This window comes from Echeneis naucrates, chromosome 1 (genome assembly GCF_900963305.1).
Source record: "Echeneis naucrates chromosome 1, fEcheNa1.1, whole genome shotgun sequence".
Classification (NCBI taxonomy): Eukaryota; Metazoa; Chordata; class Actinopteri; order Carangiformes; family Echeneidae; genus Echeneis; species Echeneis naucrates.
The window spans coordinates 13,522,481-13,547,737 of record NC_042511.1 but is presented as its reverse complement, the minus strand read 5'-3'; the positions used below and the strand labels follow the sequence as shown (position 1 = coordinate 13,547,737).

General features: G+C 41.2%; 2 protein-coding genes across 3 annotated transcripts in view; one reads left to right on the top strand and one right to left on the bottom strand.

Moving 5' to 3' along the window:
• Positions 1-432: 432 nt before the first annotated feature.
• Positions 433-8,903, top strand: LOC115046839 (voltage-dependent calcium channel gamma-1 subunit). The gene is made up of 4 exons (XM_029507472.1): positions 433-1,000; positions 5,161-5,235; positions 7,564-7,710; positions 7,829-8,903. Exons 1-4 carry the CDS (start codon positions 763-765, stop codon positions 8,059-8,061), a joined length of 693 nt encoding a protein of 230 aa, XP_029363332.1. The 5' UTR covers positions 433-762; the 3' UTR covers positions 8,062-8,903.
• A 1,845-nt stretch (positions 8,904-10,748) lies between these two features.
• Positions 10,749-25,257, bottom strand: part of helz (helicase with zinc finger) — a 45,201-nt gene continuing 30,692 nt past the window's right edge. The window contains exons 22-34 of one of the 2 annotated variants that reach the window (XM_029501664.1): positions 24,176-24,359; positions 23,623-23,851; positions 21,556-21,874; positions 19,416-19,461; positions 18,405-18,592; positions 17,825-18,029; positions 17,623-17,705; positions 16,912-17,425; positions 15,701-15,953; positions 15,417-15,541; positions 14,770-15,299; positions 14,295-14,586; positions 10,749-14,162 (exon numbers count right to left, since the gene is read on the bottom strand). In XM_029501664.1, coding sequence (XP_029357524.1) covers positions 13,768-14,162; positions 14,295-14,586; positions 14,770-15,299; positions 15,417-15,541; positions 15,701-15,953; positions 16,912-17,425; positions 17,623-17,705; positions 17,825-18,029; positions 18,405-18,592; positions 19,416-19,461; positions 21,556-21,874; positions 23,623-23,851; positions 24,176-24,359 — 3,363 coding nt within the window. In that variant the 3' untranslated portion in view covers positions 10,749-13,767. Of the gene's footprint in view, positions 14,163-14,294; positions 14,587-14,769; positions 15,542-15,700; positions 15,954-16,911; positions 17,426-17,622; positions 17,706-17,824; positions 18,030-18,404; positions 18,593-19,415; positions 19,462-21,555; positions 21,875-23,622; positions 23,852-24,175; positions 24,360-25,257 lie in introns of both variants that reach the window. The other variant, XM_029501655.1, reaches the window with a different exon arrangement.

Genomic DNA, 25,257 nt, shown 5'->3' with positions numbered 1-25,257 from the left:
ACTGGAACCTGGAGCCTCGCCGCCGCTCGCTGTAAACACATCCACTCTCTCCATATAAATAGTTTACAGAGATGAGGCAGAGAGTGTAAATATTGCCACTGTAGTGGGATAGAAACTAGACGTACAGAAAATTGTTTTCAGGATTCCACCTAAATGTATGTGAGTCCACTTGCTATCGCATGTTACACATCTCCGCCCACTGACAGTGTAACCGGATAAGATGACGGCCTGGCAACTTGACTCACTGGTCACATTTATAGCACCCAACTGCCCTAACTGCCCCCGCCCCAACCCCACCACACTAAGCAAAACACTCATCAACACATGGAGCAGCCTCCATGTCCATTGGCCACCATGGCAAACAGTCAGTTTGGTCATCAACTTTCCTGATCTACCTCAACAGCTGACAGTCTAAACTTGCAGCCCCCCTCAGTTGTGCTGCAACACATAGTGAGTGGGGAAAAGGGGACTGAAAACTAGGACAGAAGCACTCTGGCTGCTTTCCTTTAAAACCAGAGGCACAAATCTGCAACAAGGGGAGAGAAGAGGCAAGTCTTCGGCTGAGAGAGACTCTCTGGGAAGCTTGCTACAGACGCTGAGGAGAGACGCCCACAGGCCTCCTGCAGGGGATCCAACTTTTTATATATATATACATACATATATATATATATATATATATATATATATATAGATTTTTTTTTTAATTAACATTATATCAAGAGAAGAACAGTCACTGAACAAGACACCTGACCTCTCGGAAAGATGCACAAGCGTACAAAGATAAAGATTGCGATCTTCGTGCTGGTGGTGGGTATGGCTTGTATGTTCACAGCAGTTGTAACGGACCACTGGGCCGTGCTCAGCCCGCGGGTGGAGAAACTGAACACGACCTGCGAGGCGGCCCACTTTGGCCTGTGGAGGCTGTGCAAGAAGCAAATTTACATAAGCTCGGAAAACTACGTGGAGGGGCGAGGCTGTGGACCCATCAGCCTGCCTGGAGGTAAGAGAAAATTGGAGCAGAGAAAGTAAACTGAACTGCACCTTTACAGTATGCCACAGTGTAAAATCGGATTCTTTTTTATTGATGTATTAAAGTGAAGAACACGGCTGTAAATAAAGTCTCGAATATGAACTCAAATTCAACCAGCTACAACATTACTGAACATTGCTAACATGTTTCATAATGATTCATAACAGTCCAATAACTTGATATAGCATGAAATACTCACTGCTGGTAACAGTGATGTTTTTTTATGTTTGCGCCATGGCATCGGGCACTTTCGTGGAGGGGAATGATCTGAATACTTCCGCCACCGAAGTCCACAATGGTGCTGACATAAAGGAGTCTACCAATAGGTCATGTGTATCCTGATACAATAAACAGGGCTCCCTCTGCTGTGACTGTCTCAAAATAAACTTTGTATGACAACAGATGATCTTACAGCAACTCGATTAAGAGGCAGAGCGTTAAATGAGTGGAAACAACGCCGAGCTGTTATTGACGTGGAGTGGCTATTGTCATCGTTGGTGGTCAGCCATCAGTAGAATGCACCATCGATGACAAAATGGCTGGCTTTTGTCAGAAATAGAAAAGTCTCCAATTGTGATAGCACATGTGAGAGTCCTGTAATATTAAACGACTGATTTATATTTGACCACTTATGCCACTTCACGTAAATATAATAAATATAATATAATAATTCATAAGTCAGTTCATATGCAGCAGCCTTAATTTAAGAGGTAAGCAAATTTAGTAGACCACCAGCTCCAATAGCTGTATTTGGACAGGAACATTATTGTTTATCATAGCCCCACATTTTCAGAGAGGCGACAACCTCTGATCCACAGTGTGTTCACTGTGAGACACTCATCTGGAAAGAATGGACTGCGTTTGTGTTTAGGTTGACTGCTGACAAACTGCAGATGGTGAGGGAACCTCGGAGGAAATCTCGAAGGAAACTTGTGTGAATAATGAGGGCTCACGCTACAAGCTCAAAGAAAGAAAGTGTTACGTAGACCAAAATTTACTGAAGGACTTTTTTATGCTTTCATATTGGGATCTGTTTTGATTTTGGCCTCCCAAGCTGCTACTGCTGAGCAACATCAGACGTTCTGTTCAGCAGCCAAATGACTAACCTCCATGCTTTTTCCCCCCTGTGCTCCATTTTCAAACACATTGCAAACACTTGGAGTTTTGTGCTCGAACTACTGAATATTGTGCAAACTGCTCAGCAAGCAGTCTTTGTCGTGACAAAAATAGGCCAAGTAAATACTCAGCTGTCTTGGGTGGAGGCCATGAGGGTCAAGTGTTTTCGTTAAGTCCAGCGTTCCTTTGAGTGACGGCGCCACCTGGAAGCCATAGACATGGCATCGGGGCCCACATCCCCACCCAACAAACTGTTCCCACAAGACTTTACTGCTGCTTCGCGTGCGGCTCATGTAGCCACTGAAATCGCTCCATAGTCTCTGAGTGTGGGATGCATAGTCCAATAAGCAAGTGGCACAGCATCTCTACAAAACCAGAACTCTATTTTACTTGCTTGGACTGTGAATATTGAAATTCACCGCGTCTAACTGGTCAGATAGAAAATCTTAGGTTATTTATATTTAACTTTTATTGCCATTATTTAATGTATCTTGCCTAAATTAAAAGCTGTGGGGCTCTATAGGAAAAGAAACTAAAATGAAAGGCCATTTTGGTGGCATATGTAATTGTGGTGAACTTGCAACGGCACAACTAAACTCATCCCCACTTGTCAATGAATGGACTCAAGAACGATAAGGATTAACAAATGGATGAGCAAATTTAGAGGTCTAGACCGAGAAACGATAAACTGCCACTTCACATTAAAGGAATAAAAGGTGCTAGCATGACCTTCGCAGAGGCGCTAGAGAACTTCGCAGAGGCTTTAGAGAACTTGTCAGCTTTGCAAGATGAGGACCAACAACGAGTGGTTCAGTGGTGGTGGATGAGTGTGTGAATGTGTCATTGCGTAACACACATGATCACGTGTGGGAAAATAGCTGCTGGATTCAGATAATGAGCTAAAAGCCGGCACTTCAAGATCAAATAAATCCGGAGCGGCTCCACGTTAACCTCCATAACAAACTAGATATGCTTTTAAAGAATCGTCTTGGGCTTTTGGGAGCTCTTATAATTTTCAGCCCTGGATCTAACATGAATTCTATCTCACTAAAAGACTATGTTTCCTGTCAGGAAGCCTTGAGTCTTGAGTCAGAACACTTGGAACGGCAATAAAGACTCTCAGTCGGGTGCAAGTCGAGTCGTCCTACCCGAGTCCAAGCCATCAAGGACGAGGCTGTTGAGTTTTGAAAATCCGGAGTTATCTGGGACTTTTCGTTTGATTCCAACAACTGAAAGAGTTGTCTAGTGTTACAGCATGGGGATTAAGTAGACTCAGTAGAGGATAGGCGTTTTTAAAGTCTTTAAAAAACATGAATATTCACAGTTTTGGGAAATTAGCACAGATCAAAGACGCTGCCCAGCATCCCATCTGAACATTTCACTCAGAAGTACAAATAGATGACGAGCCTCCACCATCCCCTCATACGTGCTTCCTGCAGTGACAGCACTTGTTGCCTGGGAACCCCTGTATTTTCTTTCTCTCTTTTCTTCTCTGTTTTGATTGTCAGTCCCTGTCCTCATTCATTAAAACATCTTTTTGTGACTGCCTTTTTTATGTGGGCCCACAAAAAAGGGCTTGCAGCAATGAAAGCTTGCTTTCGAGAAGGCCTTTTTGAACATTAGAATAAACAAAATATGATTCAGAGATGCCAATATTACCAAATGACTCTCAGACTGACTGCTCCTCCCCCTCCAACATCCCTTTTATCTTATTTTCGTGGTTTCCGGGGGACATAGGAAAACCATGCGCCCTCCCACCATGGGTCATTGCACACCAACCGTGATATGATACCATGCAGACATATTTCCACATGAAAGCATTTCACTGATGTCCCACGGTTAGACTGTATGGAAGAGGGAATTAGGGACATGGGAGTGAGTGGGGGCCTCACAGCAGAACCCAGATCATTGACATGCACTTGACTTTCCTAAGATGAAGTGACACTGTGGTCTGGAGTTACATATGAAAACACCGCTCCCTCTGCAAATAGGATCATTCCCACCCACATCGTAGTTCTTTTTCATGCTTTCTCCTGCTTTCAGGAGCGCTTGCTGCATGAAGCGTCATACGCTGATGTGCAAGCTGCTCTGCGTGCATTTCATGAACTACTTTTAACCCTATATGTATTTTTAACCCCCAGCTGTAAGCACATAGTATGAGATAGGTCAAATATAATCAAGATGTGACATTTCTACGCTGGATTCATCAGGCTTTTTTTTTTTTTTTTTTGTTCTTGGCAGAGCATCAAAGAGTCTTTATCCTCTCCAAACGATCCCCTCATCGCACAGAGCAGTCTGGCTTTATCTGCACAAATCCCCGAGGCTTAACACCTCGTCTATCCAAGAAAAATTGAATGTGATGTCAGCTGTAACCATATTTTACTCCGACAGTCAAACCACACAAAGCAGACTTCACAACATCATGCAACCACTTTAGTGACAAATCTATCCCAGGGGTGTCAATCTGCGATATGCTTTTGGAAAAAAACAATGTTGGAGCAATTAGAGACAGTGTGAAGTATTTTATTAGCACAGAATAACACAGCTGGTGGAGTGCAGCCTCTGGTGAATGGGAGGCCACGTTTGAGCAGAGATGCAAAAAGGTTTACAGGTTGCAAAAATGCAGAGAGCCTGCCTGCAACGTTGCCAAAAAAATGAAAGAAAATAAAAGTCCTTAGTTATACGGCAAGGTGAAACGTCGGCTGTTGTCCCGAAGCAAGATGGTGGCGCCTGTGTGGGCTTCCTCCCGCAGTCCAAAGACATGCAGGTCCAGGTCGGCCGGTGACTCTGCAGTTACCTGTAGGGGTTGGCTCCCAGAAACCCTGCTGTATAAGCAGTTAAAAAAAGGAGCGGAATAAATGAATCATCTTGATTTTAAACACAAAATCCCACAAAAATCCTCCACACGACAGACGCCAGAACTCCTTTTTGCAGCTTGTGCATCCCCGACGTGGCGAAAAAATAAGAAGAATCGACTAATACAGGTTTGACATTGAACTTCTTTCTTTCCGCAGACGAAAACTGCACCTACTTCGGGCACTTCACTCCCGGGCAGGATACTGAGATATTTGAATATAAAACACAGAAAGGTAGGTTGTTGTTTTTTTTTTTTTCCCCCCCCACTGCTTGGTTCCCCATGCACCTCGTTACTGCTTTCCACCATAACTCCAAGTGAAAAGAGATTTATTTGTGAGCGTTCATATGTTCTGTGAAACATCCCATTCTGTCTGAAGTTACAGCATCAAACCTTCTGCACCACAGCTGACCTCACCTGCTGCTGCGGCTGCCCTGCTCTCTGTGGACTCACGCTTTCATTCATGTTTCACTCCTGAGCGCAGCACGTGCGTTTGACTCTCTGTCAATGATAAAGATCTGCCATCTGACGCTGAACTACAGATGTCCTCCATGCAGCTGGGGCCTAAACCTCTGACGCCACAGATCCGAATTTGTAACACCGGTTTTCACGCTCGCATTGCTTGTGTGCGCTATAATTATCTTTGGAGATTTAGATGCACATGCTAATGCATTTGGAAAGCGCAATCGTTTGCCTGTTGGAGTTTGTATCCCTCGTGGCGGTCACCTGCTGGGTGTCATATGCTGTTCACATGCTGTGCTTTAGGAAAAGCGCTGGAGATGTTCTGTACATGCAGTACAACAACTCCCTCCCCCTTCCTCTCCCCCCTTCTCCCCACTGTCTTCAGAGTCCCTGTTTTACTGGCCATAGCTCAGCGGGCTGAGCAAGTGCATGTTGTGTGACAGCCCTCCCATGTAATGTGCATTAGTGGGGGGGGGGGGGGGGGGCACTGTCAGACCTGATCACTGGGGTGTGAGTGTGAGCAAGATTGTACGCCAAGATGCTCACACCCCCACACCCTAAAATCTGAAAAGCTAATTCATTCATGGGCACCGCACCCCCATTACTCCAACACACACAAACACACACACACACACGTGCAGCATCGCAGCGCTGATGGCCGGCCCTTGAGGTATACACTGTCAGTTTGCTGGAATGATCGCAGCACTGACCGAAGCTCCCTGTAGTGTTATTCACTCTTGGCTGAACCATTTGTCTATACCATAATGGTGCATCATGCTGAATGAACACAGTAGATGTGTTTCCACAGGCACATCCGCGCCTACAGCAGACTCTTCCCCGTCCTAGTTTCCCACTGAAAAATACATTAAGTGTAAAGTCTTGCAAGTCCAGAATAGCCAGTGTTACTTGGTCGAAGGTTTTTCATACACTTTACCAACCTGCATGTGTGACGGACAACATCTGCTTAAACGTTATTGTGCCATTTCATTACCTCCTTCCTCAGGGCACGCAAAGCATGGAAGCGTACATGAATACAAAATATGTCCAAAGCATCATGTGTACTGCAACATTTTCAAACTTAATAGCAATTTTTTCAGCCTGAATGGCTCAAATTTCTAAATATAAATAAACAGAAGGTTGACTTTTGTCACTTTGTAATCTGAGGCGTGGGTATGAGCATGGCTGAAGCAGTGGTATGTTTTTGATGTCTTCTGTACCTTTGGTGATTGAAGAAGTTAACCAAAGAGCTCCACAGACACGCGTCGTCTCAGAGAACACACAGCGGTTTGGAGGGCAGCCCATCCTCCCCTGCCGGCAAAAAGATGAAGGCGCTCTGCCCCAAAGGAGCGCCTGTCCTCTGGGCACGGTTCGCAGGCAAACAGGAGGCAGATCAAAGGCCGAGCTTCTCTGCTCAGAAAAACAAGCCGGTTGCTGTTCCTGTTATGCAGACACACTAGCTGTCAGCAGAAGAACCAATGTACACACATTTTTATAATAATTTGTGAAAGCTTAGTTTTTTCCGCCCTTGTCCAAAAACCACACATGCTGACAAGAGCGAACAGCTGGATGACTTCTCCCTCTTCACTTCTACAGCATGAAACTATATTCCTCTAAATTACTGTTCTTAAGTTGAGTTCTCAGTTGTGAATAACTCACTAACGCCTTTGAGATGTTCTCTGACTTTGTGCTTTTTCCATTTGCATGGTTGGTGTTTTTATAAGTTGTAAGACTCTCAAGACCGCTTTGAACAGCAGCTAATTTGTAAATGGACTCAGGATAACATGCAGCTCAACCATGTAAAAACAGGGACACCGAAGAAGACTGAACAAAGGAGCATTAAGGAGCTCATTAATCCCGTTAAAGCCTTGATTTCTTATGGATAGTAGTTGGTAGTAAATATGACGGAAACTCGTTCAAGCACTAGCTGGCGTCTTTGTATTTATAGATCAAATATGAAATGGTGCAATATCTATTTATTATTATCTCTATCGAGATAACAAGGTAATGTCTCTATCAACGTGCATTTGATATGATGACGATAGGGACATAACGTCACGACTCGAAAATGAGGCCTAACGCTCCGGGTTCTCCTTCATTTCAGAGTACAACATCTCCGCTGCAGCCATCTCCATCTTCTGTCTGGGCTTCATGTTACTGGGGTCGCTGTGTTTGCTGGGATCATGCACGGGCAAAGGCAAAGGAAGAGACTACCTCCTAAAACCTGCTGGCATGTTCTTTGCATTTGCAGGTGGGTTCAGTTAACCGACAAAGTTGTGTTTCTCCCGCACCCAGAGGAATCTGTGTGACTCTAGGCTGTCGTGTATAACAGCTGACCCTACCTGTCTACGGGCTTCTGTCGTTCCCAGGGATATGCGCCTTCATCTCCCTGGAGGTGATGCGTCAGTCAGTCAAACGAATGATCGAGAGCGAGGACACCATCTGGATCAATTGCCAATACTCCTGGTCTTTTGCTTGCGCCTGCAGTGGCTTCGTCCTCCTCTTTCTCACTGGCATCACCCTCGTGGTCCTCTCCATGCCCCAGATGCCCAGGAATCCCTGGGAGACTTGCATGGACGCCGAGCCGGATCAAGTGGAGTGATAGCTGCACAGACAGATGAATACGGGATAAGAGTGACTCTGTCTTTTGTTTGGATAACAGCTGTTAAGAGTAATTTCAAGAACAGAAGCTGACCTTGAAAGGGTGAGGTCATGATGGCAGAGACTGTCTCTGGTGTCCATGGACTAAAGCCATTTGGGGAGTTCTGCTGTCCTACAATCATTCTGTGGCCTTTATTTGAGTTTTTAACGTTTGCCTTAACAGAAAATATTGTTCTTGTCAGCAGGAGCAAGACCTGACCCAAAGATTTACACGTCTCTTTCTCAGTATGCTTCCGTCTTCCTCATCTGTCACAGCCCATCTTTAACCATCCGCTTATCGAAAAATTACAAATCAATGTTACGCGTCCATGAAGACAATGGACAGATTTTTGCGTCCCCTGCCACCAAAAGTACATTTTGACAATACAATTTTGAGAACATCATTATTGCGGTAATGAGAACATGATAAATAGATTTTGTGTACCGCATCACATATCTAATGTTCAGCCATTTATTTTTGTGTGGCCAAGGAATCACTGAAAATAAGTAAGACAAGCAAAGATCTGTCAACGTGTAGGTTTATAAAAAACATTTAAGGAGAAGGTATGTCCCATTAAAATATACTTTGTGGCCAAATGAATGATTTTAGACCAAAACAGCAGCACAGAGCAGGTTTGTGCATTTGTCTGTGTGTGTGTGAGGCTGAATGCTAAACACCCACACGGCCACAGCACAGCACTGATCACGCTGGAAAAGGTTCAGTTCTAGCAGGTGCACATACAAGGCCTTTTTGCTGACAGCAACCCCCCCCCCCCAAAAAAAAAAAAAAAAAAATCTTACGTGCAGGCAGATACAGACTGGCAAATGCAAAAAACAGAAGACCATCTTGTTAGCCCGTTTAAAATGGGCTTTCATTAGACTGTCAGATCACATACACATGAAAAGGAAATATGGATGAATATAGTCAAATTCAACAACAATCAGAAAAGTGAATAAATGGACCATCGCTGGAAATAAAAGCTCAAACTACTTTGGCCCCGTTTGCTTTGAGAGGCAGTGCACTGTAGTCTGGAGGTGGGGGCCGTTTTCATCACACAATAAGAGTCATTCAGGTGGCAAAGCGGGAAGCTCGGCTACGTATCTGACGAAAAGAAGATTAAGTACACTCTCACTGTAATATGGCCCACTGGAATATGTTGTACTGTATTAGTGGCTATTCTGAGACACACTTTACTTGATGTCACAGATGATATAAAGACTACTGTTGTGGCCATGTGCATGCCAGCTGGTTAGGAGTTCATATATTTGACTTTTCAAATCAGTGAACCACCTTCATTTCTTTTTTTTTTTTAAGATCGCAAACATGCAGGGAAAAAAGTAATAGTTGAAATAGTAGTGCTTTCTATGATCTTAATCTTTCTTATGTTTCAGTGTTTTACATTGAATATGGCATGCAATTTAACAAGTTTTGGAACTGGTAGAATTCAGTAGATTAAGTGTGGGAGTGTTTGTTATAAGCTAAAACTTTGTAATGAAAATTAAAACTTGATAAACAACACCAAGCGGTCTTCACTTTGTGCTCAGGTTTGCTTTGTTCTGGGTGGTGAAACAGTTTTTTCCAGATAGATGCTGATTTAGAAAGTTTAAACCAAAGGGTCAAAATCAATGATGTTCAAAAAAATATTTGATGTAAAACATGTTATCAGCATTTTGTCGACCATCTGTGTGCTTTTTTCCAAAAACCAGGTAGATCTCAAAAAAAAAAAAAAAAAAAAAAAGACAGAATATAAGATGTTTCAATAAAAACACTTTAATAGAGAAACAAATAAAAAAGAAAATAAACCTTTGAAACACAGTCTAAATCCTTTATTATAACCACCACCAATTGAAATGAGTAAAGAGTAAAACAGATCTATTCATTATTTTGTACCCACGAGGGACGAACCAATGGGACGAGGAGGCTGGGAGAACAGGTGTGCCATTGATTCACTGCAGCGAGGGAGGAACAGAGGAGCGCAAACAGATAACAGGAAGGGATGTGGCGCTGATAGAAGGCTGAACACAGTGCTCTCTACTGGCTGGGCAAAAGGTTGCTCCCTTTCAAATAGGCCACATACACAAACACGCACACACGGTTTCGCTCCATTTTCTTGAAAACGTAACACAGAAAGCATCAACTCCAAGTGGTGATATATGGTGCAATATTGGGAGGTCAAAATATTTCAAATCCAACTCCATTTGAAGAGGCAGTGCCCTTCATTTCCTCATTTCAAACTTTTTTTTTCTTTTCTTTTCTTTTTTTTTTTTATATAAAGATGTGTGGTAAAAACAAATCAGTGACAAAGAGAAATCGCATTCCTCTTAAAGTGTCTTTGGCTCAATCTCTTCTGCTTCAAAAATAAATAAAAATGTGGCTGAAGAAATAGGTGAAATGTTATTAGTATTACACATCCTCAGAGATTAGCCAGTGACTGCTTTGATTTCCCCGAAACAAACATTTCTGAAAGCATCTTAAATCCACCACACACCAGGGAGCAACCTCAGCTTTAGCCCTGTGTAGTAACTGCCCCACCCCCTCAAAAAAAACAAAACTTACATGACCATTACATCTTTGATTGACATGTTAGTCAATTATTATAATAGGTTTGTTGATAATGTCACAAGTTATTGTACACATCAAATAATATGCCAAAATTTGACTCTGTAGTTTGAACAAAAGCTTTTCTTTTTTTTTTTGTGTGTATTTTTCTTTTTTTCATCCACAAATCAATACAAACTGATAAAAACAGGGATAAAAACCAGTCAGGTTATCTCAACATGCATTAAAAGAAAAAACAGTCTTCACATTAACAAAAGAGGAAAATGAACATGTTGATTGTTACACAGCTGTAAAGTGGTGGTGGTGGTGGGGGGGTGTGGGGGGCAGAACAGGACAAATCCAGCAACATATACTTAAAAATATGTATTGTACAGTGAAAGAAAGTCATCTTTAAACACCTGCAACAGAAAGTCTCCTCTTTGTCAAATCAGCCAGACACCGTCTTAAAAATAATTAAAAAGTCACAACAACACGTTACAACTACCAGCTGGGTTGTTGTTGTCCATTTCTAGAATCATTATTTTTTGTGAATTTGCATAATTAAAAAGGGCATACCTCTTCTTTAAACAGCTTCTAAAAAATTGAGGCGCTCCCAAAGTTCTTGTTTGTAAATACCTAGAAAATGCATATTTACAAGTATGTGTTGTTCTCTGCTAAGTCAAAAAATCCGGACTGTCGAAATTACAATGTGACAAATTAAATATGAACCATAGCCTGTGTGAAGCTCTCCGCGGACTGTTCAAAACACGTCTGAGTAGTTAACCGTTATGCATTAGCTGTCGAAGGGAGTGACATTTGAAGAGATTTAATGCTGACTAAATTCCATGTGAAAGCCTTGACACAGCTGGATGATTTCATCGAAATTCGGCCAATTTGGGAGTAGGGCAGTGATGTTTTAGCAGTCCACGACTCACATACAACAGCAAGAAGCACTGGAGGACCGTTTCCAGTATTGCTTTAATAAAACATTGGCAGCTATACTTTGGCAGCTAAACTTTTTATATTTCGGGATGTCAGCAGTGAAACTCATGTGCATGTAGCTGTGTGGCCTCCATGTTGGTTTGGTTGTTTTGGGAAGCAAGACATAAATGTTTGTGGCTGCAGAGGATGAATGCATGGTCAGCACTTTTTGTCACTGTATCAATCAATATCAGATTATGCTAAAAATAAAAAGTGGGAGAAAGTTTAATTCTTTGAATGACCAAGAACAACTTCCAAAACATTACCGTTTCATTCTTATTGTGCACAGCATAAAAACAAACATGCTATAAGACCTTTTTGAAGAGCTTATTGTTCAGTTAGTTTTTTTTTTTAGTTTTTTTTTTTTTTTTTTTTTTTTGGTTTGTTTGGTTTTTTTGTTAAATCTAGTGGGAGAACAGTTTGCCCTGAAATTGGAAAATATGACTAAGACTTGCTTTTATCTTAATTTTCTGAGAAATGATCTGTGTATTGTATGGACCCAGTAGCAAACATGAACTCAGGAAAAACGTGGTTATTTTTGATGATGCAGTTACCATTATTTCGGGAGATATATTGTTTAAAAGATTGTCATGAAGAGAAAAAGGAAAATGATGTTGAGGCAAAAGATTTTACACAAAGAAAAGGAAGGAAAGTTGACTGTCAAAGTGATTCACAGTATGCTGTTCATAATTGTGTTTAAGTGTGACACTATTTCCGGAAAAAGTGAAAACCCCCCCCCCCCCCCAAGAAAAAATAAAACGTTTATATACAGTTTCCAATTTCAGGGTAAATATTCTACAGTTCACATATTCAAGATTTAATCAAAAAGACTAAACTGTGTTCAAAAATTTTTGACTGGCAGTGTTGATCACACCCTCAGTTTCAACTTACCCATCATGGCATGCCACTCTGCCCTAACCACACTCTTCACTTTCACAAACCTTCAGAGAAATTGAACTTTTCAACAAAAATTAAAACACATTTCCAGTAGCAAGAAAACAAACAAAAAAGCAAAACACAAAACAACATTTTGTTATTGAAGCTATTTTCCTTGTGAAGGTTTTGTTGACATGGGTTGAGAAGTAAACTTTGCCACAACAGAATGACTCAAATGTCGCAAAGACGAAATAAAACAAAACAAACAAGAAAAAGGGGAATAAGATAAAATAAAAATGATTAAGCACCTTCCACAAGCAAAGCATTTTGGGATAATCTTATTGCAGAAAGCAAATCTCTGGTGTTCTCTGATCCTTAAAGCAAGCCAAAGGAGGAATGACATGTTTGTTGCTATTATGACATTTTCAGACTATATCTATCGCTGCTCATGAGTGAATGGTGAAAAGCAAAATATGCTATCAGCATTTGTATCGTTATTTTTCTGTAAATAATCACATTAACTACTAAATCACTGAAAATGATTCCCAGGTAAAGGTGTATTAAGAATTACGGATCTGAAGACAACAAATGGAGAAAATTCATAATGCAAATGCTAGCATGATACAGGAATTTAAGGACATGTCTGTGGCATACAATTCAGTCTTTTATTTTCTTTATATGTACAGATTAGAGGAAAATTATCTACTTCTATACATTGTTCCATGTAGTTTCTGTTGGTTGACCACTTAGCTTTTGTCCATTACCACAACTACAGTAGTCTGAAAATCAAGACGTAATGTCCACTCAAAACTGAGGAATACAAAATGATAAACATACTTATTTAGTAACCAACAAAACCAACTTCAGGAAAGAAAAACAAGAAGCTAAGTGGTCAACCAAGTCTTCCCTTTTTTTTTTTTTTTTTTGAAATTAATTTTTTATAACTTTTTTTTAGCATTACGTACATATACAAGTGTAGATAATATAAGTATATATTCATATATACATAATGAGTATGTATATATACCAGTAATGCATTCATTATATATACTTATTTTCTTCATAGATATGTGAAACAGGAGAAAAGATGACTTACAAATAAAAAGTTAAAATGAAACAAAATGCATAAAACAAACCTACTGATAGAAACAATTTATAAATGCACTTTGCACTATTTATTTATTAATTTTTTTTTGTTTTAACAAAGTTTTGCCTTTTTTGTTTAGTTTTTTTTTATTTTTATTTTATCACTTAATGTGGGAGAGGTGACACTCATTTAAAGTAGGAATAGTACCCATTGCTACCATTTGAACTTCCTATTCTCAGCTCTTGAAGAAGGGAGAGGGGGTCGCTGTTCTTTTTGACCTGCTCGGGGCGAACAGCTCGGGGCTTGGGTGGAGCACGGAGCGCACTCGCATAGGACATGGTAGGTGGTTTGTTTAAATTTGGAGCCCCCTGGCTGGGCTCTGTGGGAGCATGTGGTGGCGGTGGCGGCGGCGGCTGCGGCTGCTGTGGCTGCTGCTGCTGCTGCTGCTGTTTGTTATTGGGCATAAGAGGAGGAAACTGTCCAAGGTGCTGAAGGGAGTTGAGGGTGTGTGGGTGCGTCTGCTGTGCTGCTGTGGCCTCAGCCTTCACCTGCTCCTCTGTCTGACGAAGGCCTTTGGAAGCTGCATGTGGGAAAGCGCACCAAGATGACAAGACATGCAGATAAGACTCTGATCAAACATTCAGTGTTTAGAATAGGACTCACAAAACAAGACACCATCATATTTCTTCGCCACTTAGTTGATAATACCTACCCAGAATTTCCCGATGCTGAGTGAGTGTGCCGGCTCCATTACAAGGAATGTTCTGGAACGGACTGGGACCTCCACCATTACTGGGCCAAGGGTCATGCGAAGGATAAATGTAGTGGCCATGTGGGTGTTGATGATGCTGTACGTGCGGATGCGGGTTTTCCTGGGGGTCTGATGTACAGGGCTGGGACTGCTGGGATAGGGCATTGTGAGTGTTGGCTGTAGATGGTTCATCTGGGTAGCTGGAGGAGATGCGGCGCTGATAGAGGGGCCGACCGGGACCTCTGGGTTCATACTGTACAGAGTAAAGTACGTACATACGTACATGTGCGCACACACACACACACACACACACACACACACACACACACACACGGTACAGATAAATATGTAACTGGGGTATCTTTGTGACATATTGAGTTTAGTTGACCAGTTCAGACTTGCTGATAATATGAACAAGTATATGAACAATCCTTACCTCATCTACATTGTGAAGGGCTGTGGCTGCTGATGTTCTAGGGGACAGTGGGTGGTAGGACTCCTGGTCTGGACCTTGACTTTGTTGGTGTTGCTGCTGCTGTTGCTGCTGTTGTTGTTGTTGTTGTTGGTGGTGGTGTTGCTGCTGCTGCTGCTGTTGGTGTTGCTGCTGCTGCTGTTGGTGTTGTTGTTGTTGTTGTTGTTGTTGTTGCTGTTGCTGCTGCTGCTGTTGCTGCTGCTGCTGCTGCTGCTGGTGCTGATGGTGAAGTTGCATCAGGTGGACTTGCTCCTGTCTACTGGGGTGAGCCATGATGGGCAGTCCATAAGGAAGGCTGTGACCCTGGTTCCCTAACAGGTGGTTCTGCTGTGGTGGGCTCACTGATGTAGCTCCACCATGAGACCACTGGGCCTCTTGCAGAAGGTATTTGACCTGGGAGGGAGGGGGGCTGGTAGAGTGGGTTGGTGGATGGTGTTGGTAGTTACCAGCGTTGTATAGGTGGTTCCCCGGGTGCTGCTGCTGCTGCTGCAGAGCTGGATTATTGAAAGGGTTGTCATTTAAGAGGTTGCGACCAGTGTCATGGGAATAAGATCCTGATGGGAAAGGTCCAGCGTGATTGGAGGTTGTGGCTAAAGAGGATGAAGGGTCACCTGAGGCACGAGACTGGGACTGCCGGTACTGGAGAAGACGGGACTGAGGTGGGGGCTGCATCTCAGCTGATTCCCTGGTTTCAGGGTGTTCCTGTGGGAGAATCTCCCTCAACAGGCCCGGGTACCTTGAATTAAAAATGTTTCTTTTTACACTTGAATTTGGTCAAGAGTAGCAATGACGACGAATGAAAAGATGATTATTTACATAAAATGTTGATATTCTGGAGTAAAATAATAGCTCTAAGTTACCAGATGATTACAAATGACAAGTTACTGAAACTGACCTAGTGTAAGGTGGTCCAGTTGAGGCAGGAGAAGCAGCTTCATCCTCAATATTGGCACTAAGACCCCAACTAGCTGCCCGGAGAAGTTGATGGGGGATGCGAGCCATACCAGGCTGAGCGAGGTGGGCAAGATGTTGCAAAGGAAAGGCAACATTGCCCTGGAGGAAAGGGGCTGCTGTCTCCCCCCACTGGCCCAGTCTGGCTGCCTGCTGCTGTTGGCTTAGCGCCTCTAGAGCCAAAGGAGCCTGGAGGTCTGACAGGGGAACCATGTGATTAGCTTTAAAGCTCAAGTTAACTTAATTTCATCCGTACTTGTGCAAGTTCTATGAAAGCCTAGAGATCACATTAGTAGTGTAACCCATCATTTAAGTGTGAAGATGATGAATTTCATAAAACGGCTGAACTTTTTGAGGAGAGATTACATAATGTGTTTCATGGTGAGAAAACGGCTATATATATCTATAATGTTGCCTATTTTGAGAAGAGGATCGTTTCATAAAATGCAATATTTTAAGTTTCAGCAAAAAAAAAAAAAACAAAGGAAAAAGTGATTCAACCTGCCACATTTACATTGAGGACAACGTTTGGCACAATCGTCTAGAATCTTAATCTTTGAGATTTTATGACTCATATAGCCCTGAAGTCACTGGTATTGTTCCTCATGATTCTTTGAGCCACGGCAGACAATGAAAGGATTTGCATTGAGTCAATGTATAAAAATAGATGGATATTAAAGATTTAAAAACCACACATATATATATTTTTTTTCTTTTTTTTTGAGGAAAACCATTAGGAGTGCTCTGAGCACCTACAGCGATTTGTGATGGAATCAGCCTTAGAACTTAAGAACTTAAACATGTAAGCAGCAGGCTGTCTCCTGAGTGGAGTCTTGCCTAAAGTGCAATCAAGTCATAGAAATGTGAATACTGAAGAAGGAGATTCCTTTACTGTGCTATTGATAAGACTAAGAGAGCTACAGTGGGATCCATCAGAAAACTAGAAGTTGAGGGTCATTTAAATAGTCCCTGTGCATGATTCATAAACAGACAATGAAAATTTGAAATATAATACTATTATAAGATCTAAAGCAGAATGAGATTTTGTTTACATTGAACATTAAATTTACAATAAAAGTGGTAATATATCTTCTAAGATCAAAACTTTGTGATTTTCTCTTCTAAGAAAAAGGGATAAATTAGCGTTACACTCACCAAGACCATCTCCCAGGTTTCCATCCTGTCCGTCCTCACCAAAGCTATTGACCCTGTTATGCTGTGACAGGCCTGGGTGGTGGCCTCCAGGGTGGCCCATTGGAGTCCTAATGGAACTACTAATGTCCTCCACCCCTCCAGGTTCCGGCCCATCCAAAGTCGGAGAATGGACCGTCCTGTGTGGGGGTATAGGACCACTGAAGAAGGAAGCATTGTGGCTACCACCAGTGTAGGCAGGACTAAGCTGTTGTTGCTGTTGTTGACTCTGTTGGGCCATCCCTGGGTGCTGAGGTTGATTGACCCGGTAAGGAAGCCTGGAGACTGGATACTGTGGTGGGAAAGGTCTTCCACTGGCAGGATGTGGGGGAAAAGCTGGATTGGGTGGTGCCAGGTGGTAGCTGAGGGGTCTCTGGGCTGCTGAAGGGTCTTTTCGATGGAGCAGTGCATTGGGAAATCCAACTAGCCCCTCTGCCTGTGAATCCAGACTTCGACTTTGGCCTGTGTCTAAATCTCCCTGGATAAAAAACAAATGCCAACCATTAGCACAGAAATTATAGTTAGCCATATGCCATTAGCAATATTATAGTTGGCCAACACCAAATCATGTTTTTATGATACACATTTTAGCTTTGGTAATAAATGGAAGACATGAATTACTCGCAGTTTAGAGGGCATGAAAAAAAAAAAAAAAAAAAAGCAAATGTAACTCACCTGTTTTTCCTTCATGTCTGTGGTTTTCCGCTCTGGTGTCTGAAGACGGCTCTGCTCTGACTTTGGACATCCTTCTAATTTACCTAAGAAGTCAAAACCAAAGATAAATTATGTAACTTTAGATTTATTAAGTCTATGGCACAAAATTACAAAATTTCGCTTTGGGTGACTACTTGATGAGCTACTTAAACTCAAGACATACCATTTCGGATAGGATCTGCCTGCAACTCTTTGTCTGGGCTATGCTGACCCATGCCTAGGGGAGATTGGTGAGCCACACCACTGTAAGGGATAGGAGAGCCTCGATTCTGGGCCTGCAATAGATTGAAGTTGTAGGCCATGGCTGCAGGGTGGCTCATGATGCGAGGGTCGACAGCAAAGCGATTCTGGTAACCAGGCCAAGGCAACTACAAAAAATAAAAACATAGACTGCAGGTTACTGACAGATGACAAGGGTGAGAGAAACATAATGTAAATTACGGATAACATTTCATTCATTGTGTTGATTATAAATTGTAATGGGTGAAAACCAAATGTAGACATTTTAGTTCTATCAATTTAATTGTTAAATGTGCACAAAATGTCTAGAAAGTAAGTTTGACGTAAAAGGTTGAAATGGTAATACTTTATAAAGGTGAGGAAAAATGTTACTAGCTTGGACACCAACATTTTTTTCTGGAATATCCATCCATCCAACACATTCTTTGAAGTGTAGTCTCACATTTGAACATTTTCTGTTAGAACAGTTTGACTCGGTTTGCTATCAGAAGCTGAAATCTTACCGGCAGAGGCATGGACATGACCATATTTCCACCATAAACAGCAGGAACGTAGAGAATACTGGCGCCTGTATGAGGATCTATCCTCTGTACAGGACTGGGTGACTTGCCCATGCCAGCTGACGTGCCACCCAAAGGTGGTGTGAATGCCCGTATAGGGTTTCCCATCAGCACAGCTGGGTTGGGTTGGACTGCAAAAAGAGAGGGTAGCAAGGTAAAACAAGTGAATACAAGTGGCTCTTAACCCTTATGTGATAAAACAGGAATAGTACGCGCCACACAAACACAAAGCCGGTATTTTTTCCAATGTTAGAGGATATAATGTGATTTTTTAGGAGAGGAAGGGAAAATATTCATGACTATTAGATATTTAGATTTCATCATCTTGGGCGAATGTAGCTTGCTGAAAATATATAGTTGCAAGTGTTTTCTCGCACCATAATGAACATCATAATACAAACTCCTTGCTGTGTTGTTCAATGCTACATTGCTCTGACAGTTTCAGTAGCCTCAGGCCTTTATGCATCCATCTGGGCCTCTGCATCAGACCGGCTCATATCAAGCTGACATGTGTTTGTATGCGTGTAGCAAGATGGAGTAAAAAGAAGCAACTCTCGTTTTGTTGCTTTGATCTGTGATCTTATCACAATATACAATTGATGCTGATAAGAACAGAAGTGCAGTGAAGATGCAACGCTTTCTATATGGTGGTCATGTAAATGTTTTCTAACTTGGTAAATTTCCCTTCATACTGCTGTCAATTATCCATCAATTTAAGATTTTTTTTTCCCTGAGGCTTACAACACATTCATTTATTACAGCTTGCGAGAGCTACTTTAGTTTTTTCCTTTAAGATACAACAGAACATTAGAAAAAGATGCATTCTACTTAAGACAGTTATTATTAATTGCTTTTTCACTCAATTTCATATTTTTCATTGTAGTTTTTGATGGTTTTATCTCTGTGAATGTCTCAGAGTGCAGGGAACAACTGTGGTTAGTTTGATAAACTCACCATATCCTTCAGGAGGCAGGTGCTCTGCATGGTTTGCATGTTTTCCCTGAAAGACAAAATAATCATTTGAGGGTTATGGAGGAACATAAGTACAAAAATGGGGGAAAAGAGATTTTTGGGGGTGAAAACACAAGCCTGTAAAAACTATAAGTCCCCCCGCAAAAAAATAAAACAGAGCAACTGCATACAGAACTTGCATAGTCTTGATTGTCCGACTTCTGTCAAAAGAGCTGCAAGAGCAACAGTTCATCTGTGATGCTGGAGTAAAGCAGGCCAGATCACAAGCCATCCACACTATAAATTTTCTGCTATAAGTAATTAATTGTTGTACTTGGCAATTGTACTTGTAAATAATTTTTTATTTACCATAATTTCCGGACTATGAAGCCCACCTGAAGGCACGCCGCACCCGTTAAATTTAAAGAGAAAAAAAGTTTTGTACATATATAGGCCGCACTTGTTTATAAGCCGCAGGTGTCGGAAATATGGGAGGAAATGGCATATGGCAGGAATTATGTTACACATAAAGATTTCGCCTTTTCGCCAGATTGATCGACTTTAACTTGAAAGCTGCATCATATGCAATGCTTCATGTGTTTCCACGATAAGGGTGTGTGCATGAAGCGCAAAATAAATGACTGATCTTACAAATTTAGTGTGGGTGCGTTTAACTTAATTTGAAAAATTTCATTGGACCACTGTGACCTGTTCGGTCATTTCATTGGTCTGATGTGACGCTAAATGTATTCGCGACATGAAGCTCATTACCCATAAAAATCCATAAATTAGCCATATAGTTGTTTAAGCCGCAGTGTTCAATGCGTGTGAAAAAAAGTAGCATCTTATAATCCGGAAATTATGTTTGAAAGTGCTAGAAATTGTGCTGGAACTGAAACAGCAAGCGTTTTAAAATGAGAAATATTTTTGCATATGGTAAGTATATGGTAAGTATGAATCAGAGAAACATATCCATGTTAAATGTTTGTACAACAATAAAATCTTGTTTCATTTAGGAATCATAACTGTAATTTGTAGTCAGTCTGCTCTATAATGTTTTGATGGTTTCTCAGCATAATTTGACTTATTCATGAGAAATGCCCATGTTATGCTAAACACAACAATAACTGAACCTGATTATTGGGATTAGTTATAAATATTCAGAGTGGTATGGTTGCATTACAGTTTTAGTTAGATTTATCAGAAGTAAGAAAGAGTGTTTTTAAAGTTTTGAAATTGTTCTAATATTAAATGACACTGAATAGTTAGCTTGGGTGCATCAACAATGAACAGATGTGCCAAGAATGGTTTGACCTTTAAGGCAGCTAGTGCTGCATATGCACATAACATACAATATACTGCATACGGCATGTATACTGTGTGTGCTGTAAGATTGTGGTGACAGTGGAGAGAGGAAGTGTGTATATGGAGGTATGGCTCATTAGGCTCAGTGGGTGATGGCAGCAGGTTGGCAGCTGTGGTGATTTCGTTAACCTTTAGCTCAGGGCAGGAGGGAGGACAGACACACTAAGACATTTCACCCCAAACTTAACAACCAAAAATCACATCCTTCTGCCAAACTGCAATGCTAATGTCCAATCTGTTATTTTTCTGTGACGAAAATGAATGTTCACAAATTTCATTTGCTTAAGTAAAATTAAATGCAAGTCATTTTATTGCTGCGTGGCTGCATGTGCAAAGCTTTTATAATTTTTTTTCTCACAAAAAAAATAAATGAATAAATAAAAAAAAAAAAATCAATCACAATCACTCAATTTATTCCTGATTATTCCTTTGCCATTTCCATAAAACAGTTAGTGACTACCCAACACATCACATTAAGCCAGAGAACCCCACACAATGAGAGCTTTTCAAAAAATGCTGTACCCCACCCTGACCCTAACCATTTTCCTTTCATTTCTGCCTCCACACTAATTTATTGCTTGAAGAATAAAGGATAGAGCAGTGATAAACCCAGCAAAATCAAAGGACGTGAGGCAAAATAGAACAATGACAAAAAAAACTCAAATTACATATTGTTTTTTACTCCAGTTAGGTGTCAGGATTTCCATGCAAATATTAAAAAAGTATATGGAAAACAATTATTAGTTTCACTTGCTCTTTTTTCTGAGAAACACCTTACCTTGGGGGGTGATTGCTGCTGCTGCTGCTGCTGCTGTTGTTGTTGCTGCTGCTGCTGCTGCTGCTGTGGACCCTGCTTATTTGAGGAGGCCTGTGCGTGCTGAGGATGTGGATGGTGGTGAGGATGGAGGGCCTGTGAGGAAGAGTGGTGCCCTTGTAGCGGCCTTAGGGCACGTGGGATGAACTCTGGAGCTAGCGGGTTGAGGACATAGGTCTTTTTGAGCTCCAGGGCCTCTAGCTGAGCCTTGATCTGCTCAAAGGTGATACCATGCAGGCTCGAGTTTTCATGGCAGATGGAGATAAAGTGCTCCCAGAATTTTCTGAAAAAGGGAAATGAGATGAAACAACAGATGGAGAGAAGTTAAACTGTTACTCTCCTTTATCGCTCCTTGGTTGAATTCATTGTCTCACAGATCATCTTTTTGAATGTTTCCTGCTGGCAATGTAACTAATTACTCCTTGGGGGTAAATAGAAAAGGGCAAGTCTGTTTAAACTAAACCTTGAAATAAAAAATAAATAAATAAATAAATAAATAAAAAAACGTGTAAAGACCAGAGAGGGAAGGGGAGGACGAGGAAATAGAAAATCAGCAAAAAGATGAAGCACACCAATGGGAAATAAAATTAAAGCTAGGAAAAAAAACAACGTCTAGTAGAGTAGCAAGGTTGCAACATTAAAATAACAGGGTGCACAATTATTGCTGTGTGACTATCCAAAAGTCAGTAATCAGCTTTTATGAATGGAATTACGATAACAATAAAATTATTTGCAACAAAACTAGATTTGTGAAAATGTATAATATGGAAACTCATGCTTAGAGGAATATTTAATGTGTTTTTATTACAAAAACGCTAGCTCAAATTATTAGTGTGCTTAATAGTGGCCATTAATGTGGTGAGCACCTCTCTCTCTACTTCTTTGTGGCTCTCTCTCCCCCCCCCCCATGCATGTACATTACATGTCTATAACTTTGTTTCTTCCCATAGTCTGTGTTTTGTCCCTCCTGTTTCTGTGTCTTCCTGTCCACGTCGTACAGGTGCCGAATCATTTCTGCTCCATGTTCCTGCTCAGTACCTGCTGCTGAAACAGTTACCTTTAGTTATCATTACACACTACTAGCCACTTCCCATTGTAATCTCTTTATCTCCCCTACTGCTGATATTTAATAGTGCAGATTAGAACTACCAGGTTGCAATCACTGTATGCTTCGTTTGCATTATTCATGGCATCTTCTCTTCTCCTGTTCTCTCTCCATCCCTCTACTGAGCCCTGCCCCCCGTCTCCTTCGCACTCACTCGCCTCTGCTTGAAGTGAGAGAGACCCCCGCCCCCATCTCTCCCCTTCTCAGCTCAACCAAGTGCTTGCTCTAGGAAGGATATGTTGGGTGACTTGAACAACTCCATATAGAGTTTGCTCTAGGCCTGTTTTATGTGTTAAATGACTTGGTGCAATTTTGTCATGATTTGGTGCTATAGAAACAAACAAACAAACAAACAAAAAAAAAAAAGGAAAAGAATACAGACACCTTTAACTACTAGCCAGGAGATTCACTGTGGGGTTAACAATGCCTTTGCTTTGCACACATCCATTTAATTGCTCTGTCTTCACAGACTGACATTTCCAAACAACCACAACAGCAAAATGATCTGACATGGTGTGATGACTAGCAGACAAAACTGACAGTTGCTAGGGGAAAGTGTGAAGCCCAAGAGATAGAAGAAGAGAAAGGAATCAGCCAATGATCAACCTCTGACAAAACATTTGACTATTACTTGCAGCTTAGTATGTTCACATATAAACTGAACATACCAGCCAGAAATGAACTATCCGACTTTAATTTTGTATTTTCCCTGCAATCTGTGTTATTTCATTTTAAACCAATTCCTTTTCTAAGCAACCCTGCATTCTAAAAATATCTAGCCATGTGCAATATGATAATATAAACATAAATAACATTGGTTATTACTTTTATTGATGCTTTTGGCTGATCCCATGAATGTCTCATTTACTATATTTTAATCGGAACTACATTTTAAGCATAAAGATCTGCTTTCTCAAGCTTATTACCTGCACCGCCCGACGGAGCACAGTGCTATTGGGTCTCCCACAACTGCAACAAGAGATTGGGCTCTGGTGATGGCTGTGTTGAGCAGCTTGTAGTTGGAGAGAAAGCCATAGTCGAGGTCCTCAGTTGAGTCCTCAACTAGCTGTTCTTTACGTTTTATGGCCGTCTGCTTGTGCTTGCAGGTATGCCTTGTTCGAACTGTACTGAGGAACAGTACCCGGAACTGTTTACCTGCAAAAAGTTTTGTATTGGGACCTTTTTACGTTTTCTGAAAAGTGTTATACCGGCCAAACATAAAAGCAAGAAACTACTGATGGTAAAGATTCAAACACCATGAAACAATGAAATGTAACCATGAAAAACACCATAAACTTAAGAAATTATGTTTTGTCACTGTTTGCAATGATGTAATTTAAATGTCAAAATATGAATATACTGATAGACTGTCTGCTGCTGTCACTGATACACTAGTTTCAGTGTTTGGGCCAGTGATTTACAATTACAGATGCATCAACTACTTATGATACACAGCGTCACATAGTGTTTCTTCCTCACCTTGGACATTGAGCACTCTTTCCACGCTGACTTCATGCATTCTCTTTTTTCTTAGCTCAGCGCGAATGCGAAACACCTGGTCAGCGTATGGCGACACTACGCCAATGCTGCCCTCGTCCAACTTTCCCCAGGCCACTGGCCACTTCTTGCGCAGCTCCTCCACTCGTTCCACAATCTCAAACACCTGTGATGCAACATTAGAAAAGAAACAGCGAGGCTCAAACACAGAATAAGACACAATTTCCTCCCAAGCAAACGGACAATAATGGGGGATTAAATAATTATAGAACAAAAGAGCCTTATAGTGTGGTGGAAAATAGGTACTACGTGGCACCCATTTTCCACAAAATGCCCCAATTAAATTAGCTATAGCTTGATGAAAATGAATTTGCTGTGAAACTGAATTTGGAACATTTTATTGCAGACCTGCATTAATTATCACTTTTACATACAAAAATCATTTTGGTTGTGTAATTGGGTAGAAGTTGGGAGAGACTGAGTTTTCTTCAGATTAGATTTTGTGTGCAGGTTTAGCCCTTTAAAATCTTAGCACTAGTTCTGACTTTGGGTATTGATTATTATTATTTATTTATTTATATATTTTTTGTCTTGAACAGGTTTTACATTCTTGTTCAGAGCTTTAGCATACTGCTTAAAGCCTTGAACTGTCAAGGCTGTCTTTTCCTTGATGTTAGGCCCATCAAAGACAAGACAAACAAATAGACATGCCTTTGTCAATGCATTTCAGTTCAGTAAAATTATGATAATATTGCTAATGGTTTGATGTAGGCACTGTATCAAAGAGATGGGGGGTAATTCATTTGACATTGCTGACAGTTTGGGAGCAAAATCAAACAGCATCCATGTGTAATTGGTTAGCAAAGAGTCAGGCGTCAGACATGGCAAATAACCAAAACCAAGTGAGTCTGCAGAGCGACCAATTATAGGCTAGGACTGTTATTGACTCGTGCATCGAGTGTCAAACATAGCCCTCAAGGGCATCCTAATTAAGTTTATGGTTTTCCCTTTCAATTATGATTAAAAGACAGCAGGTATTCATATTTATGGTAATGAGATCAAAT

Excerpts from the sequence above, each read along its gene's own strand:
- LOC115046839 (XM_029507472.1), top strand. The coding sequence starts at position 763 with ATGCACAAGCGTACAAAGATAAAGATTGCGATCTTCGTGCTGGTGGTG. Across the intron at positions 1,001-5,160 it reads ACCCATCAGCCTGCCTGGAG|ACGAAAACTGCACCTACTTC; the intron begins GTAAGAGAAAAT and ends TTCTTTCCGCAG. Across the intron at positions 7,711-7,828 it reads CATGTTCTTTGCATTTGCAG|GGATATGCGCCTTCATCTCC; the intron begins GTGGGTTCAGTT and ends TGTCGTTCCCAG.